The 16,539-nt window shown below is 43.8% G+C and overlaps 1 protein-coding gene across 1 annotated transcript in view; it reads left to right on the top strand.

The window, feature by feature from the left end:
• Positions 1-16,539, top strand: part of MAPKAPK5 (MAPK activated protein kinase 5) — an 87,962-nt gene that overhangs the window by 57,114 nt on the left and 14,309 nt on the right. The window contains exons 8-9 of the mRNA XM_069754854.1: positions 480-560; positions 1,554-1,741. Of these exons, the coding sequence (XP_069610955.1) occupies positions 480-560; positions 1,554-1,741 (269 nt within the window). The remainder of the gene's footprint in view (positions 1-479; positions 561-1,553; positions 1,742-16,539) is intronic.

Below are 16,539 nucleotides of genomic sequence, written 5' to 3'. Positions count from 1 at the left end.
TGAGGCTAAAGGTGCTGGACTAGCTAAGCATGTCTCCAAACTTAAACCCTATTGAGCATCTGTGGGGCCATCCCGAATTGGAAGGTGGAGGATCGCAAGATCTTTAACATCCACCAGTTCTGTGATTGTCGTCATGGAGGAGTGGAAGAGGATTCCAGTGGCAACCTTTGAAGCTCTAGTGAACTCCATGCCCAAGAGTTAAGTGCTCATAAATAATTGTGGCCACACAACATATTGACACTTTGGGCACAATTTGGCCATTTTCACTTAGAGGTGTACTCATATTTGTTGCCAGTGGTTTAGGTAATAGTGGCTGTTTGTTGTTATTCAGAGGGCACACCAAATTTACACTGTTATACAAGCTGTACACTGACTACTTTACAATGCAGAATTGGTCTGGTTCTTTGCTTGTACAATATATAATGGCATGCTCCACCATACTATAAGTGACATTCTTTCTTTGGTGTGGTAATTATCAGGTTCTGGAGGCGCAAAGAAGACACCAGAAAGAGAAGTCTGGAATTATTCCTACCTCGCCAACACCGTACACCTACAATAAGGTAATTCCTCACCGTACATCAGTGTTGTGGTCCCATAGTAGTGTATGTTAAAAGTGTATTTTGTGGACAGACTCCCTGTTTGTATTGGTGGTTTTCTCACCACATCTAGATCTATGCTGCCCATCAATATTGTAATAATGGAATGATTAACAGAATTAATGAGGTTTTTCCATAATGGCCTTTTTGAAAATCACACTGAGCTTTTCCTGCAAAAAAAAAAAATAAAACTTCAGGAAAGTGCTGGTGGTATTTTCCGAAATCGTCTTTTCTGATATTTTTTGCTGAGGCTTTGCCACTAGCTTTTATTTATATGGTATGTATTATTAGAGAGTGGGTTGTAAGCAGATGCCTCCAAAAGAATGGGTCAGTCACTTCTTTTAACCACTTAATGACTTTCGGAACCAAAAGCGTTTAAAAGAAGCTCACAAAGACTGGACATAAGCACAGCAAATTATTTTGACATTGCTATGTATACATTCATTCTTTTAGGGTTTTTTTTTGGTTTGTTTTTTTGTTTGTTTTTAGTGCTTTAACAGGCAGGTTCCAGACAGAATCCACCTGTAAAATACATTTTGTGCACATGCCCCTAAATGCACTTCTTGGGTCCCTTCCTCAGGCATGATATAACAAAGTGTGGTAACTGGTGCCATGTCCTCACTGCTCCTCAAGAGTAGCTGGTGAGGAGGTCTGCAGGGCGGTGAGGAGATCTGCAGACCTCCCATCCAGCAGTCACAGATTACTGTCCTGGAAAATCAGTAAATCCTGCCGATCAGTTCTCCCATCTCAACTGGCTGCAACCATAGTAGGCAACCTGTCCAAAAATAGTTCTAACCCAATTGCAAAATATTATTTTAGATCAAAATACCAAAATAAATGTCCCTGAAGGTGTTCTTATCCTTTTTAAAGATGATTTTCAAACTAGTTTATTTTTGTGGTCTAGATGCTTTCAGTAAATATACCAAAATGTGTGTCTTCTGTGGTTTTCTCTCCCAGAGCTGTGACTTGTGGTCCTTAGGTGTCATTATCTATGTGATGCTCTGTGGCTATCCTCCATTTTACTCCAAGCATCACAGTCGGACGATCCCAAAGGACATGAGGAAGAAAATAATGACAGGAAGCTTTGAGTTCCCAGAGGAAGAATGGAGCCAGATCTCTGAAATGGCAAAGGACATTGTTAGAAAGTAAGTTCTAATGTTTATTTTCCTCCTTTAGGTGTTTGGGTTTTTACTAATTCAGATTACTGGACCTGTCACTGAGTCACACTGTCTCAAAAAATGAACAGTGGATGCCATCAGCTGAGCGCAGAGGAACCTTTGGAGAGAAAAAGTATCATGGAAAAATTCCCACCTGTTCTCCGTTGGGAGCCATTCCTGATTTTGGCTTGTAAATATTGGAGATATACTGACCACATACAGCTCCCCATATAGGCATAAGCAGAGCATTGTAGATCCTCATGCCCCAACCCACTAACCCTGCTTTTCCAAGGGTCAGACAAATGAGTGCAGTGCTCCGCTTCAGCCCCTTTTTGTTAATCAGTAGAGATCACAACACTCGAATCCTTACCAATCAAAATTTGTGACTTGTTACTGTCATTTTAAAAGTTTTGACGCTCTAGGTAAACAGTAAATGTAAGGTATATGAACCAGAGTTTTTACAACTGTACTGTAATACTGTATTTATATGGAAAACTGACAAACACCTAAATGAATCAGGGCCATTGTGCTATTTGCATGTGGGCCGAGAGTCCTCATAAACTGGGCCTCCTTCCACCGACCTCAATGATTGTCAGCAGCTGACTCTGTCTACAGAACATATACAGAATCGATAATTCTCTGAAATGTCTGCAACAGATGTGCTACATGTGACCATGCTCTTAGTGGGGGAATGGGATAACTGGCAGTCTACTATATAATTGTCTAAGGGTCACTTCCGTCTTCCTGTCTGTCCTTCTGTCTGTCACGGATATTCATTGGCCGCGGCCTCTGTCGGTCATGGAATCCAAGTCGCTGATTGGTTGTGACAAAACGCCCACGACCAATCCGTGACGGGCGCAGTCCGACGGCTACTTGGCCACTCCACCAACTTTTTTTACTATTGACGCTACCTATGCAGCCTCAATAGTAAAAAGATCTAATGTTAAATGCGACCGGTCCATGCAAGCGGCAGGTTCCGGTGCCAAGGATGGTATGTGATAAGGACCTGCCATGACGTCACGGACATGTGACCGCGACGTCATCACAGGTCCTGCGAGAAAGACCTGCCATGACGTCACAGTTATGTGACTGCGACGTCATCACAGGTCCTGCGCCCATACCAACCCTGGGACCGGAAGCTGCCGCGTGCACTGCACACAGGGCCAGGACTTCAACGGAGGGTGAGTATATTTTTATTTTAAGTCTGCATACTACATGGCTCTGTGCTGTATACTCCGTCGCTGTGCAATATACTACGTGGCTGGGCAATATACTACGTGGCTGGGCAATATACTACGCGGCTGGGCAATATACTACGTGGACATGCATATTCTAGAATACCCGATGCGTTAGAATCGGGCCACCATCTAGTTGATGTTATACTCGGTGTTTTAATATATATTTACCGTGTATACTCGAGTATAAGCCGACCCGAGTATAAGCCGCCCCCCCTAATTTTGCCGCAAAAAACTGGGAAAACTTATTGACTCGAGTATAAGCCTAGGGTGGAAAATGCAGCAGCTACCAGTGAATTTCAAAAATAAAAATAGATACTCCATACCGTTCATTATTGCCCCATAAGATGCTCCATATAAAGCTGTGCCACATATAATGCTGCATATTGTTCATTATTGCCCCATAGATGCTCCATATAAAGCTGTGCCATATATGTTCCATACTGTTCATTATTGCCCCATAGATGTGCCATAGAAAGCTCTGCCATATAGTGCTCTGCACCGTTCATTATTGCCCCATAGCTGTGCCATAGAAAGCTCTGCCATATAGTACTCTGCATCGTTCATTATTGCCCCATAGATGTGCCATATAAAACTGTGCTACCGGTATATATAATGCTGCGGCTGCTGCAATAAAAAAAAAAATGCCATACTCTCCTCTCTTGCTTGCAGCTCCTCAGCGTCCCGTCTCGGCGTCTCTCTGCACTGACTGATCAGGCAGAGGGCAGCGCGCACACTATATGTCATCGCGCCCTCTGACCTGCACAGTCACTGCAAGAGGACGCGAAGATGGAGCGGCGCCCGGCGTGTGGAACGTGGACAGGTGAATATGTAATACTCACCTGCTCCTGGCGTCCCGCTCCTTCTCCCGGACAGCTGGTCTTCGGGTGCCGCAGCCTCTTCCTCTGTCAGTGGTCACTGGCACCGCTCATTAGAGGAATGAATATGCGGCTCCACCCCTATGGGAGTGGAGTCCATATTCATAAGTTTAATGAGCGGTCCCACGTGACCGCTGAACAGAGGAAGAGCTGCAGCACCGAAGACCGTGGGACGGGCAGGGGGAGCGCCGGGAGCAGGTAAGTATGCGACACGCTCTCCCCCTCACCCGCCAACCCCACCGCCGACCGTGACTCGAGTATAAGCCGAGAGGGGCACTTTCAGCCCAAAAATTTGGGCTGAAAATCTCGGCTTATACTCGAGTATATACGGTATATATTATTTAGTGTTTTACAATATCAACCACATTATGTGTATTTGTTCTTTTAGGTTTTTTTTGTGGTGCCTGGTATGATAGCCCAGCAGATCGATCATAACCTGTCAAGATACACGGATGATAGATCCGTATTGGGCTAAGACTCGATCAGCTATTGTGCGAGTATACTGAATGGCATTGAGATATCTCGTCATATTTTTTGCAGTCCAGAAACCCAATTAAAGTACCCAACCAAATAGCAACAAACGCTGTCAACATACCGCAAGCGAGTTTACATGAGATCGCAGAGTAAGGCCGGCTTCACACTTGCGAGTTTTACGGACGTAAGAGCGCAGAAACTACGTCCGTAAAACTCGCAAAAAATACGGCACAATTATTCTCTATGCCCCTGCTCCTATCTGCCGTATTTTACTGATCAGTATTATACGGCTTTCTACGGCCGTACAAAATCGCAGCATGCTGCGTTTGTCACCGTACTGCGCAAGAAATACGCCAATGAAAGTCTATGGAAGCGTGAAAAATACGGATTACACACGGACAAGCAGTGTGACTTGCGAGAAATACGCAGCGCTGTTAGAGAGAAAAGCCGGTAATTCAGTGCGGTGTACAGTAAAATCACACTGACAGCTTACAGTCCAATAGGTAGAATAAATGTGTACACATAGAATAGGTATATATATATATATATATATATATATATATATATATATATATATATATATATATATATATATATATATATATATATATATATATATATATATATATATATATATATATATATTATATCAGTAGACACATATATGTATATATATATTATTTTTTCCAGCGCTATACAGCTTGAAAGCCGGTAATTCAATTACCGGCTTTTTCTTTCTCCTTCCTAAAACCCGACATGATTTGAGACATGCTTTACATACAGTAAACCATGTCTTCTCTCCTTTTTTTTTTTGCAGATTCCACACTACTAATGTCAGTAGTGTGTATCTGCAAAATTTGGCCGTTCTAGCTCTTAAAATAAAGGGTTAAATGGCGGAAAAAATTGGCGTGGGCTCCCGCGCAATTTTCTCCGCCAGAGTAGTAAAGCCAGTGACTGAGGGCAGATATTAATAGCCTGGAGAGGGTCCACGGTTATTGCCCCCCCCCCTGGCTAAAAACACCTGCCCCCAGCCACCCCAGAAAAGGCACATCTGTAATGGTTGTTGGAGTATTTTATTCTACGCCCAATCCAGTCACTGAAGACCCTCGTTCTGTAAGTAAAAAAAACATAATAAACCAACCATATCCTTACCCTCCGCAGATCTGTACCGTCCAACGATGTAAATCCTTCTGAAGGGGTTAAAACATTTTGCAGCAAGGAGTTCCGCTAATGCAGGCTGCTCCTTGCTGCAAAACCCCGGGGAATGAGGCTAAATATAGATCAATGATCTATATTTAGCTTCATTTGCGGTGAGGCGCCCTCTGCTGGATGTTCATAGATCGTGGGAACTTACCTAGAAAGCTCCCAGGCTCCCAGAATATAATACTCCAACAACCATTGTTTTTATTTCATTAAAATAATTTTAAATAATGTTTGTGTTTTATTTAACCCTTTACTACAATTGGATTAATAATGGATAGGTGTCATAATTGACGCCTCTCCATTATTAATTAGGCTTAATGTCACCTTACAATAGCAAGGTGGCATTAACCCTTCATTACCCCATATCCCACCGCTACACGGGAATGGGAAGAGAGTGGCCAAGTGCCAGAATAGGCGCATCTTACAGATGTGCCTTTTCTGGGGTGGCTGGGGGCAGGTGTTTTTAGCCAGGGGGGGGCCAATAACCGTGGACCCTCTCCAGGCTATTAATATCTGCCCTCAGTCACTGGCTTTACTACTCTGGCGGAGAAAATTGCGCGGGAGCCCACGCCAATTTTTTCCGCCATTTAACCCTTTATTTTAAGAGCTAGAACGGCCAAATTTTGCAGATACACACTACTGACATTAGTAGTGTGGAATCTGCAAAAAAAAAAAGGAGAGAAGACATGGCTTACTGTATGTAAAGCATGTCTCAAATCATGTTGGGTTTTAGGAAGGAGAAAGAAAAAGCCGGTAATTGAATTACCGGCTTTCAAGCTGTATAGCGCTGGAAAAAATATTAATATATATACATATATGTGTCTACTGATATATATATATATATATATATATATATATATATATATATATATATATATATATATATATATATATATATATATATATATATATATATATATATATATATATATATATATATATATATATATTTACAAGGTTCAAAGAAGCTTTATTGGCAGGACAAAATACACATCAGTTTTGCCAAAGCAAGTGTATAGAGGCAATAGGGATAGGGACTGTGGGGATGTTGGGTAGGAGCTGTGGGGGAGGTGGATGGGGCAGATCCAGGTTGGGGGCTATAGTCCATGGCATAGGGGAGGTGGATGGGGCAGATCCAGGTTGGGGGCTATAGTCCATGGCATAGGGGAGGTGGATGGGGCAGGTCCATTGTGGGGGCTATAGTCCATGGCATAGGGGAGGTGGATGGGGCAGATCCATTGTGGGGGCTATAGTCCATGGCATCATAGTTCTTTCTCGCAGTCTATGACATTCGCTCACATACCGCGCTGCTATCTCCACCGCTCTCTTCTTCTCCCAGCGGGATATATGTTTTCTCTTCCTCTTTCATGGTGATGAAGTCTGGGAAGAGATGTGAGAGTCTCCTGAAGTGAGTGTCCCTCACTGCTGAGTATTTGGAGCAGTGTAGCAGGAAGTGGGTTTCGTCCTCTATGGCCTCCTGATCAGTGTTGGCACAGTCTTTCCTCCCTGGGCTTGTAGCTCTGCCTGTGTCGGCCACATTCGATGGCCAGACTGTGGGCACTGAGTCTATATCGGCTCAGGATCTGGCGGTCTCTGGGGTCCGGGAGTTTCTCCAGATATGGGGCCAGTCTGTAATCTCTCTGTAGGCTCCGGTACATGGTCAGTTTCTGTGAGCTGATGATATCATTCTTCCAGTCACTGACATACCTCTCCTGGCCTTCATCTGCCATCTTCCTAATTCCGGCTTTTGTCAGGTTGTTGTGATTGGTGTTCTGCTCCGGTTGGGTTTGGCTGGGCTGTTCCGGGGGTTCTGGTTTTTCTGTTTCACCTTCATGTATCAGGGCTTTATGGTGATGGGAGCTTGGATTGCTCCTGTGCAGGTGAGCCCGGAATGACAGCACCCTCTTTAGAACTGTTAGGTGTAGAGGGAATCTGCCCAGCTCGGCCCGACACGCACTGTTGGAGGTGCTCCGATGGACCTGGAGAAGGTGCTTGCAGAATTCCAGGTGGAATATTTCTGTTGGACTGGAGTCCCACTTTGACCAGTCTGGGTAGGTGTGAGGACCCCAGACTTCGCTGCCATACAGGAGGATTGGGGCGATGATGGAGTCGAAGATTTTTAGCCAGACCCTCACTGGTGGCTTCAGATGGTAGAGTGTCCTTCGGATGGCATAGAAGGTTTTGCAGGCCTTGTCTTTCAGGGTCTCTATGGCTTGTTTGAAGTTCCCTGACCGGTGAATCTCTAGGCCCAGGTAGGTATATTTGTCCGTTCCTGTGAGGTCGCAGTTGTTGAGGATAAATGATGGGTGTTGGTCTGATCTTCTCTTTCTCCTCTGGAACACCATGGTGTTGGTTTTCTTTAGGTTGACCGGTAGGGCCCAGGTGGAGCTGAATTTCTCTAGGATTTTCAGGTTGTCCTGGAGGCCTTTCTCGGTTGGTGACAGCAGCAGCAGGTCATCTGCATACAGCAGGAATTTCACCTGGGCGTCGTGGAGGGAGAGACCTGGTGCTGAGGAGGATTCCAGGTCGGTAGCCAGCTCGTTGATGTAGATGTTGAAGAGCGTTGGGCTTAGGCTGCAGCCTTGTCTTACTCCGCGGCTCTGCTGGAAAAAAGCCGTTCTTTTGCCGCTCACACTCACGCTGCAGCTGTTCTCGGTGTAGGAGCTTTTGATGACATCGTAGGTCTTTCCTCCTATTCCACTCTCCAGCAGTTTCAGGAATAAGCCCGGGTGCCACACTGAATCAAAGGCCTTTTTAAAGTCCACAAAGCAGGCGTATATCTTCCCATTCTTTGTATTGTAGACGTGTCTCTGAATGAGGCTGTGCAGAGTATAGATGTGGTCAGTGGTGCGGTGGTTCGGCATGAACCCTGCTTGGCTCTTGCTGAGGACGTTGTGCTCGGTGAGGAAGGTGAGTATCCTCTTGTTCAGGATACTGTTGAACAGTTTTCCCAGGTTGCTGCTGACGCATATGCCTCTGTAGTTGGCTGGGTCATACCTGTCCCCACTCTTGTGGATGGGTGTGATGAGGCCTTGGTTCCAGGTACGAGGGAAGTAGCCGGCACTCAGTACAATATTGAAGAGTTTAACCATTGCAGCCTGTATTTCTGGTGGGCTGTACTTCAGCATTTCTGGTAGGATTCCATCTAGGCCACCGGCTTTTCTACATCTTATGGAGGAGAGTCTCTCGGTTACTTCCTGTAGTGTTATAGGTGTATCCACCGGGTTTTGGAAGTTTTTGATTTTTTTCCTCCATTGCTTTTAGTTTCGCCATTATGTTTTCCTGTTCTTGGCTTAGTCCTTCCTTTGGAATGTCTTTATAGAGGTCTCTGAAGTATTGGAGCCAGAGGTTGCCATTTTGGATATGGTTGTTGTTTTTCTTGTCTTTGGTGCCCATGTGGTTCCATAGTTCCCAGAAGGAGTTGTCTTGGAGGGCGTCTTGGAGTTGATTGAGCTTGGTAGAGATGTAACTCTGCTTCTTCCTCCTGAGGATGGTTTTGTACTGCTTTTGTATGGAGTCATAGGCTTCCCTCAGACCCAGGTGGTTGGGGTCTCTGTGTTTCTTGTTGGAGGCTGTTCTCAGGGTCTTCCGTACAGCTTTACATTCTCTGTCAAACCAGCCATTGACCTGTGTTTCTTTTGGTCTCTTGTAGTCGACTTTTTTAAGGTCGGACAGTCTGGCCATTGCGTAGAATATATTGTTGAGGTCCTTTGCTGCTTGGTTCACTCCCTCTGGGTTTGGCATGTACTCAAGGTTGTAGAAGTGGTGGAGCATCCGCTGTATTTCAGGTCTGCTGGAAGCTTCTTTATATCTTAGTGCCGACATTTTGGACCATTTATAGGATGGAGGCCGGGTGAAGAGGCCGCTCTGCTGTGGCTTCTGAGTGGATGGTTTCTCTGTAGATTTCATGTACAGAAGAAGTTGGCTGTGGTCTGACAGGTGCGTTTGTGGGGTGACTATGAAGGCGCTGACATCTGCCAGGTTCAGGTCTGTAATGGCGTAATCAACTACACTCCTCCCTACATGGGAGTTTAGTGTATACCTTCCTAAGGAGTCACCCTTGCTTCGTCCATTAAGGATATGAAGTCCTAAACTTTTACATACGTTCAGGAGCTTTCTGCCACTTTTGTTGACTGTACTGTCATAGCTGTTTCTCTCAGTGTGTACAGGGTCTTGGCCGTCATTCTCTGCTCCAAGTATGTACAGGTCCTTCTCAAAAAATTAGCATATAGTGTTAAATTTCATTATTTACCATAATGTAATGATTACAATTAAACTTTCATATATTATAGATTCATTATCCACCAACTGAAATTTGTCAGGTCTTTTATTGTTTTAATACTGATGATTTTGGCATACAACTCCTGATGACCCAAAAAACCTGTCTCAATAAATTAGCATATTTCACCCATCCAATCAAATAAAAGTGTTTTTTAATAACAAACAAAAAAACCAACAAATAATAATGTTCAGTTATGCACTCAATACTTGGTCGGGAATCCTTTGGCAGAAATGACTGCTTCAATGCGGCGTGGCATGGAGGCAATCAGCCTGTGACACTGCTGAGATGTTATGGAGGCCCAGGATGCTTCAATAGCGGCCTTAAGCTCATCCAGAGTGTTGGGTCTTGCGTCTCTCAACTTTCTCTTCACAATATCCCACAGATTCTCTATGGGGTTCAGGTCAGGAGAGTTGGCAGGCCAATTGAGCACAGTAATACCATGGTCAGTAAACCATTTACCAGTGGTTTTGGCACTGTGAGCAGGTGCCAGGTCGTGCTGAAAAATGAAATCTTCATCTCCATAAAGCATTTCAGCCGATGGAAGCATGAAGTGCTCCAAAATCTCCTGATAGCTAGCTGCATTGACCCTGCCCTTGATGAAACACAGTGGACCAACACCAGCAGCTGACATGGCACCCCACACCATCACTGACTGTGGGTACTTGACACTGGACTTCAGGCATTTTGGCATTTCCTTCTCCCCAGTCTTCCTCCAGACTCTGGCACCTTGATTTCCGAATGACATGCAAAATTTGCTTTCATCAGAAAAAAGTACTTGGGACCACTTAGGAACAGTCCAGTGCTGCTTCTCTGTAGCTCAAAAGTGGCTTTACCTGGGGAATGCGGCACCTGTAGCCCATTTCCTGCACACGCCTGTGCACGGTGGCTCTGGATGTTTCCACACCAGACTCAGTCCACTGCTTCCTCAGGTTCCCCAAGGTCTGGAATCGGTCCTTCTCCATAATCTTCCTCAGGGTCCAGTCTCCTCTTCTCGTTGTACAGCGTTTTCTGCCACATTGTTTCCTTCCAACAGACTTACCATTGAGGTGCCTTGATACAGCACTCTGGGAACAGCCTATTTGTTGAGAAATTTCTTTCTGGGTCTTACCCTCTTGCTTGAGGGTGTCAATGATGGCCTTCTTGACATCTGTCAGGTCGCTAGTCTTAGGGTACCGTCACAGTGCAATTTTCATCGCTACGACGGTACGATCCGTGACGCTCCAGCGTCGTAACAATATCGCTCCAGCGTCGTAGACTGCTGTCACACTTTGCAATCTGCGACGCTGGAGCAATAATTTCATGACGTATGTGCGATGTAGAAGCCGTTGGTTACTATGCGCACATCGTATACGATATATGTTACACCATGCAATCATGCCGCCACAGCGGGACACTAGACGACGAAAGAAAGTTTCAAACGATCTGCTACGACGTACGATTCTCAGCGGGGTCCCTGATCGCAGGAGCGTGTCACACTGCGATCTCGTAACTATATCGCTCGAACGTTACGAATCGTGCCGTCGTAGCGATCAAAATTGCACTGTGTGACGGTACCCTTACCCATGATGGGGGTTTTGAGTAATGAACCAGGCAGGGAGTTTATAAAAGCCTCAGGTATCTTTTGCATGTGTTTAGAGTTAATTAGTTGATTCAGAAGATTAGGGTAATAGGTCGTTTAGAGAACCTTTTCTTGATATGCTAATTTATTGAGACAGGTTTTTTGGGTCATCAGGAGTTGTATGCCAAAATCATCAGTATTAAAACAATAAAAGACCTGACAAATTTCAGTTGGTGGATAATGAATCTATAATATATGAAAGTTTAATTGTAATCATTACATTATGGTAAATAATGAAATTTAACACTATATGCTAATTTTTTGAGAAGGACCTGTAGATGTTTCCATCCGTGGTCAGGAAGTCTCTCTCTCTCCCTGTTCTTGCATTGAGGTCTCCAAAGATGAGAACTTTGCCCAGGGCCTGATAATGGGCGGCTTCTCTTTGTAAGATCTCGAAGCAGTCTGGATTGAAGTAGGGGGACTCTGGCGGTGGTATATAGGTGGCACAGAGGTGGACATCAGACTGACAGGTGAGGATGGAGCTGCTGATTCTGATCCATATGTGGCTGTCTCCTTTCTTCACCGGTTTGATGTACTGGTGGAGCTCCTCTTTATACCAGATCGCTACTCCTCCTGAGCCCCGGCCCTGTTTGATGTTTTTATTTTTCTGGGCATGGACCAAGAATTCCTTGTATCCAATAGGCACCAGGGATTCGTTTTCGGCTCTGGTCCATGTTTCCAGGAGGATCTGAATGTCTATATTTTTCATACTTTGTATAAAATCAGGGTCCTTTGCTTTAGATCCAAAGGTTGAGGCGTTGAGACCCTGGATATTCCAGCTGCTGATTGTAAGTGAAGACATTCTTCTGTGTGGTTTGTGTGTATATACCTTGTAATGAGTATGGCTGTGTGTGACAAACTGGATTTCTGACCGTTTTATAGCGGTGCTTAGTTCCATCCAGTCACATTATTATTCTGCGCAGTTCATTGAGCAGGTTTATTATCTCATCCCTATCTCTGCTCTGCATGTATCTGTGTGGGCTTGGTGGTCTCCTCGGTGTAGGTCTCCACCTCCGATGGTCTGACACTGGGTGAAGAGCTTAGATATATATATATATATATAGAGAGAGAGATATATATACTAGAATCGGGCTGCCATCTAGTATATATATCTCTCTCTCTCTCTCTCTCTCTCTCTCTCTATATATATATATATATATATATATATATATATATATATATATATATATATATATATATATATATGAGAGATATATATACTAGATGGCAGCCCGATTCTAAAGAATCGGGAGTCTAGAATCCATATATACTTTATTTATTCAAATGTAAGAATAATACAATTAATAAATAATAGTAAGAAAGAACAAAAATAATAGGCAGTATATGGAGAAAACACCAAACAAAAGTTCAAAATTGGTGTGAAAATGTCACTGAACCACTTCACAACTAAATATATATAGTTTTGGTAAATGGTATTATCATTTTTTTGACGAAATTCGGCAGGAGCTTGAAGAGCAACGTCACTGGGCCCGCCTCCACGCAGTAGAAACTTGCTGTGAGGTAAAAATTCAAAAATCACACCAAAATGGCGGGCGGAGTGTGTCACAGTACGGCACGTTTCTGATTGGTCGCTCGCAGCAGGCGGCAACCAATCAGACACTGGACACTGTTGACGTCACTTATCTCCGGACATTAGCTCCGGACATTAGCTCCGGACAAAGCCACGGAAGTTGGCACAAATTGCAGGAAGTAGTATTCTAGGCAATTAATCTCCGGACATTAGCTCCGGACATTAGCTCCGGACATTAGCTCCGGACATTAGCTCCGGACAAAGCCACGGAAGTTGGCACAAATTGCAGGAAGTAGTATTCTAGGCAATTATATATTAGACTAGATGGCAGCCCGATTCTAAAGAATCGGGAGTCTAGAATCCATATATACTTTATTTATTCAAATGTAAAAATAATACAATTAATAAATAATAGTAAGAAAGAACAAAAAATGGCTGCACTCACCAGCTCTTGATAATTCTTGTTATTTAAGGTACAGTTACACAGGATCCATGAACATGCTTATGAGGGGAGGGATGAAAGACATCAGACGACAACTTTGCGTGTTGTGGCAAATGCCACAACAACGGTTCTTTGCTTAAGAACAATGTCAGGTAGTAGGAAAATAGCCAGTTAATAATAGGCAATAGTTCTTTGCAGGAATGCAGATATTAATAAATAGGCAGTTTATATTGCAGATAAATTGCTGGGCAATAATGGACAATGTCCTTATGTGGCAAATAATAGAGCAATATACCCAATGTGGCAAAGAAGAGGTTAATAAACGGCAGTCTCTCAGTATAACAGTCAGTGAATAATAGGCAGTATATGGAGAAAACACCAAACAAAAGTTCAAAATTGGTGTGAAAATGTCACTGAACCACTTCACAACTAAATATATATAGTTTTGGTAAATGGTATTATCATTTTTTTGACGAAATTCGGCAGGAGCTTGAAGAGCAACGTCACTGGGCCCGCCTCCACGCAGTAGAAACTTGCTGTGAGGTAAAAATTCAAAAATCACACCAAAATGGCGGGCGGAGTGTGTCACAGTACGGCACGTTTCTGATTGGTCGCTCGCAGCAGGCGGCAACCAATCAGACACTGGACACTGTTGACGTCCCTTATCTCCGGACATTAGCTCCGGACATTATCTCCGGACAGGAAGTTGGCACAAATTGCAGGAAGTAGTATTCTAGGCAATTATATATTAGATATATATCTAATATATAAAGCTGAATGTGTGTATGTGTGTATGTATGTCCGGGATTGGCATCTGCACCGTCGCAGCTACAGCCACAAAATTTTGCACAGTCACATGTCTGGACCCCGAGAGCGTCATAGGCTATGTTGTGAGGCGAAATTTTAACCCCGCGCGTTCCAATTCACCAAACAATTTTGCCCCTATCTACATAATGGGGAAAAAGTGAAAGGAAAAGTGTTGGAGGCGTCGCAGCTACAGCCACAAAATTTTGCACAGTCACACGTCTGGACCCCGAGAGCGTCATAGGCTATGTTGTGAGGTGAAATTTTAACCCCGTGCTTTCCAATTCACCAAACAATTTTGCCCCTATCTACATAATGGGAAAAAATGAAAGGAAAAGTGTTGGAGGCAAATTGACAGCTGCCAGATGTGAACAAGGGGGACGTAAAGAGTGAGAGCGATGGCGCCAAAGAGTATATACCGTACAGTTGCTAAGGTGGGGCCCCGACATGGGATACTCACCACACACGGGGATATGAACACACACACAAAATGTGCCACACACTACCACGTGCTTGAACACATATCACCCTCAGCACACATTTCACCACACATTCTCCAACCTCGCCACATAAAAGTCGAAACACAAAAGTCGCCGCTCAAAACTCGCCACGCGCAGAACTCGCCACATGCAAAAACTAGGCTCTTGCAAAACTCGCCACAAGTGCAAAACTCACCTCATGGAAAACTCGCCACACGCAAAACTTGCACACGCGGGAAAAATTGCCACATGCAAAATTTGCCTCACACAAAACTTGCACATACTCAAAAGGCACCACACAAAACTCGCCACGCGCAAAACTCGCCATGCGCAAAACTTGATGCACACAAGTTGCTACACTAACCTGTCACATGCAACTCGACACACAAAAAGTTGCTACACGCATGTTGCCACACAAAACTCATCTCACAAAAGTCGCTACATGCATGTCGCCACACGCAACTCAACACACACAACTTGACAAACGAAACTCGCCCTAAAACACACACAAGTCTGGTCTTATCCTTCAAAAATAAAAATCTGATTAATAAGCAGACAAACTACAACAAATGTACCATATAGGAAATACGGCAGCTGTCAGTCACATGACCTGTCTATTATGTGTATGTGTGAGCTAATATATACTGCCAGGGGGAGGGCTTCCTGTTGGCTGGGGATATATCAGGCTGCCAATTTACCTTACAAATACTGAGGTAAAAATACTGAGCAAAAAACGTGTGAACGAGGTCTAATACAGGAGGAGATGACACACAGGTATATACTATATACAGGAGGAGATGACACACAGATATATACTATATACAGGAGAGATGACACACAGGTATATACTATATAGAGGAGGAGATGACATACAGGTACATACTATATACAGGAGGAGATGACACACAGGTATATACTATATACAGGAGGAGATGACACACAGGTATATACTATATACAGGGGAGATGACACACAGATATATACTATATACAGGAGAGATGACACACAGGTATATACTATATAGAGGAGGAGATGACATACAGGTACATATATATATATATATATATATATATATATATATATATAGGAGCAGATGACCTACAGGTATATACAGGTCCTTCTCAAAAAATTAGCATATAGTGTTAAATTTCATTATTTACCATAATGTAATGATTACAATTAAACTTTCATATATTATAGATTCATTATCCACCAACTGAAATTTGTCAGGTCTTTTATTGTTTTAATACTGATGATTTTGGCATACAACTCCTGATAACCCAAAAAAACTGTCTCAATAAATTAGCATATCAAGAAAAGGTTCTCTAAACGACCTATTACCCTAATCTTCTGAATCAACTAATTAACTCTAAACACATGAAAAAGATACCTGAGGCTTTTATAAACTCCCTGCCTGGTTCATTACTCAAAACCCCCATCATGGGTAAGGGTACCGTCACACAGTGCAATTTTGATCGCTACGACGGCACGATTCGTGACGTTCGAGCGATATAGTTACGAGATCGCAGTGTCTGACACGCTCCTGCGATCAGGGACCCCGCTGAGAATCGTACGTCGTAGCAGATCGTTTGAAACTTTCTTTCGCCTTCTAGTGTCCCGCTGTGGCGGCATGATTGCATGGTGTAACATATATCGTATACGATGTGCGCATAGTAACCAACGGCTTCTACATCGCACATACGTCATGAAATTATTGCTCCAGCGTCGTAGATTGCAAAGTGTGACAGCAGTCTACGACGCTGGAGCGATATTGTTACGACGCTGGAGCGTCACGGATCGTACCGTCGTAGCGATGAAAATTGCACTGTGTGACGGTACC

This window comes from Ranitomeya imitator, chromosome 1 (assembly GCF_032444005.1).
Source record: "Ranitomeya imitator isolate aRanImi1 chromosome 1, aRanImi1.pri, whole genome shotgun sequence".
NCBI classification, from domain to species: domain Eukaryota; kingdom Metazoa; phylum Chordata; class Amphibia; order Anura; family Dendrobatidae; genus Ranitomeya; species Ranitomeya imitator.
The sequence above is the reverse complement of the archived record's forward strand: the minus strand, read 5'-3'. Positions and strand labels throughout refer to the sequence as shown.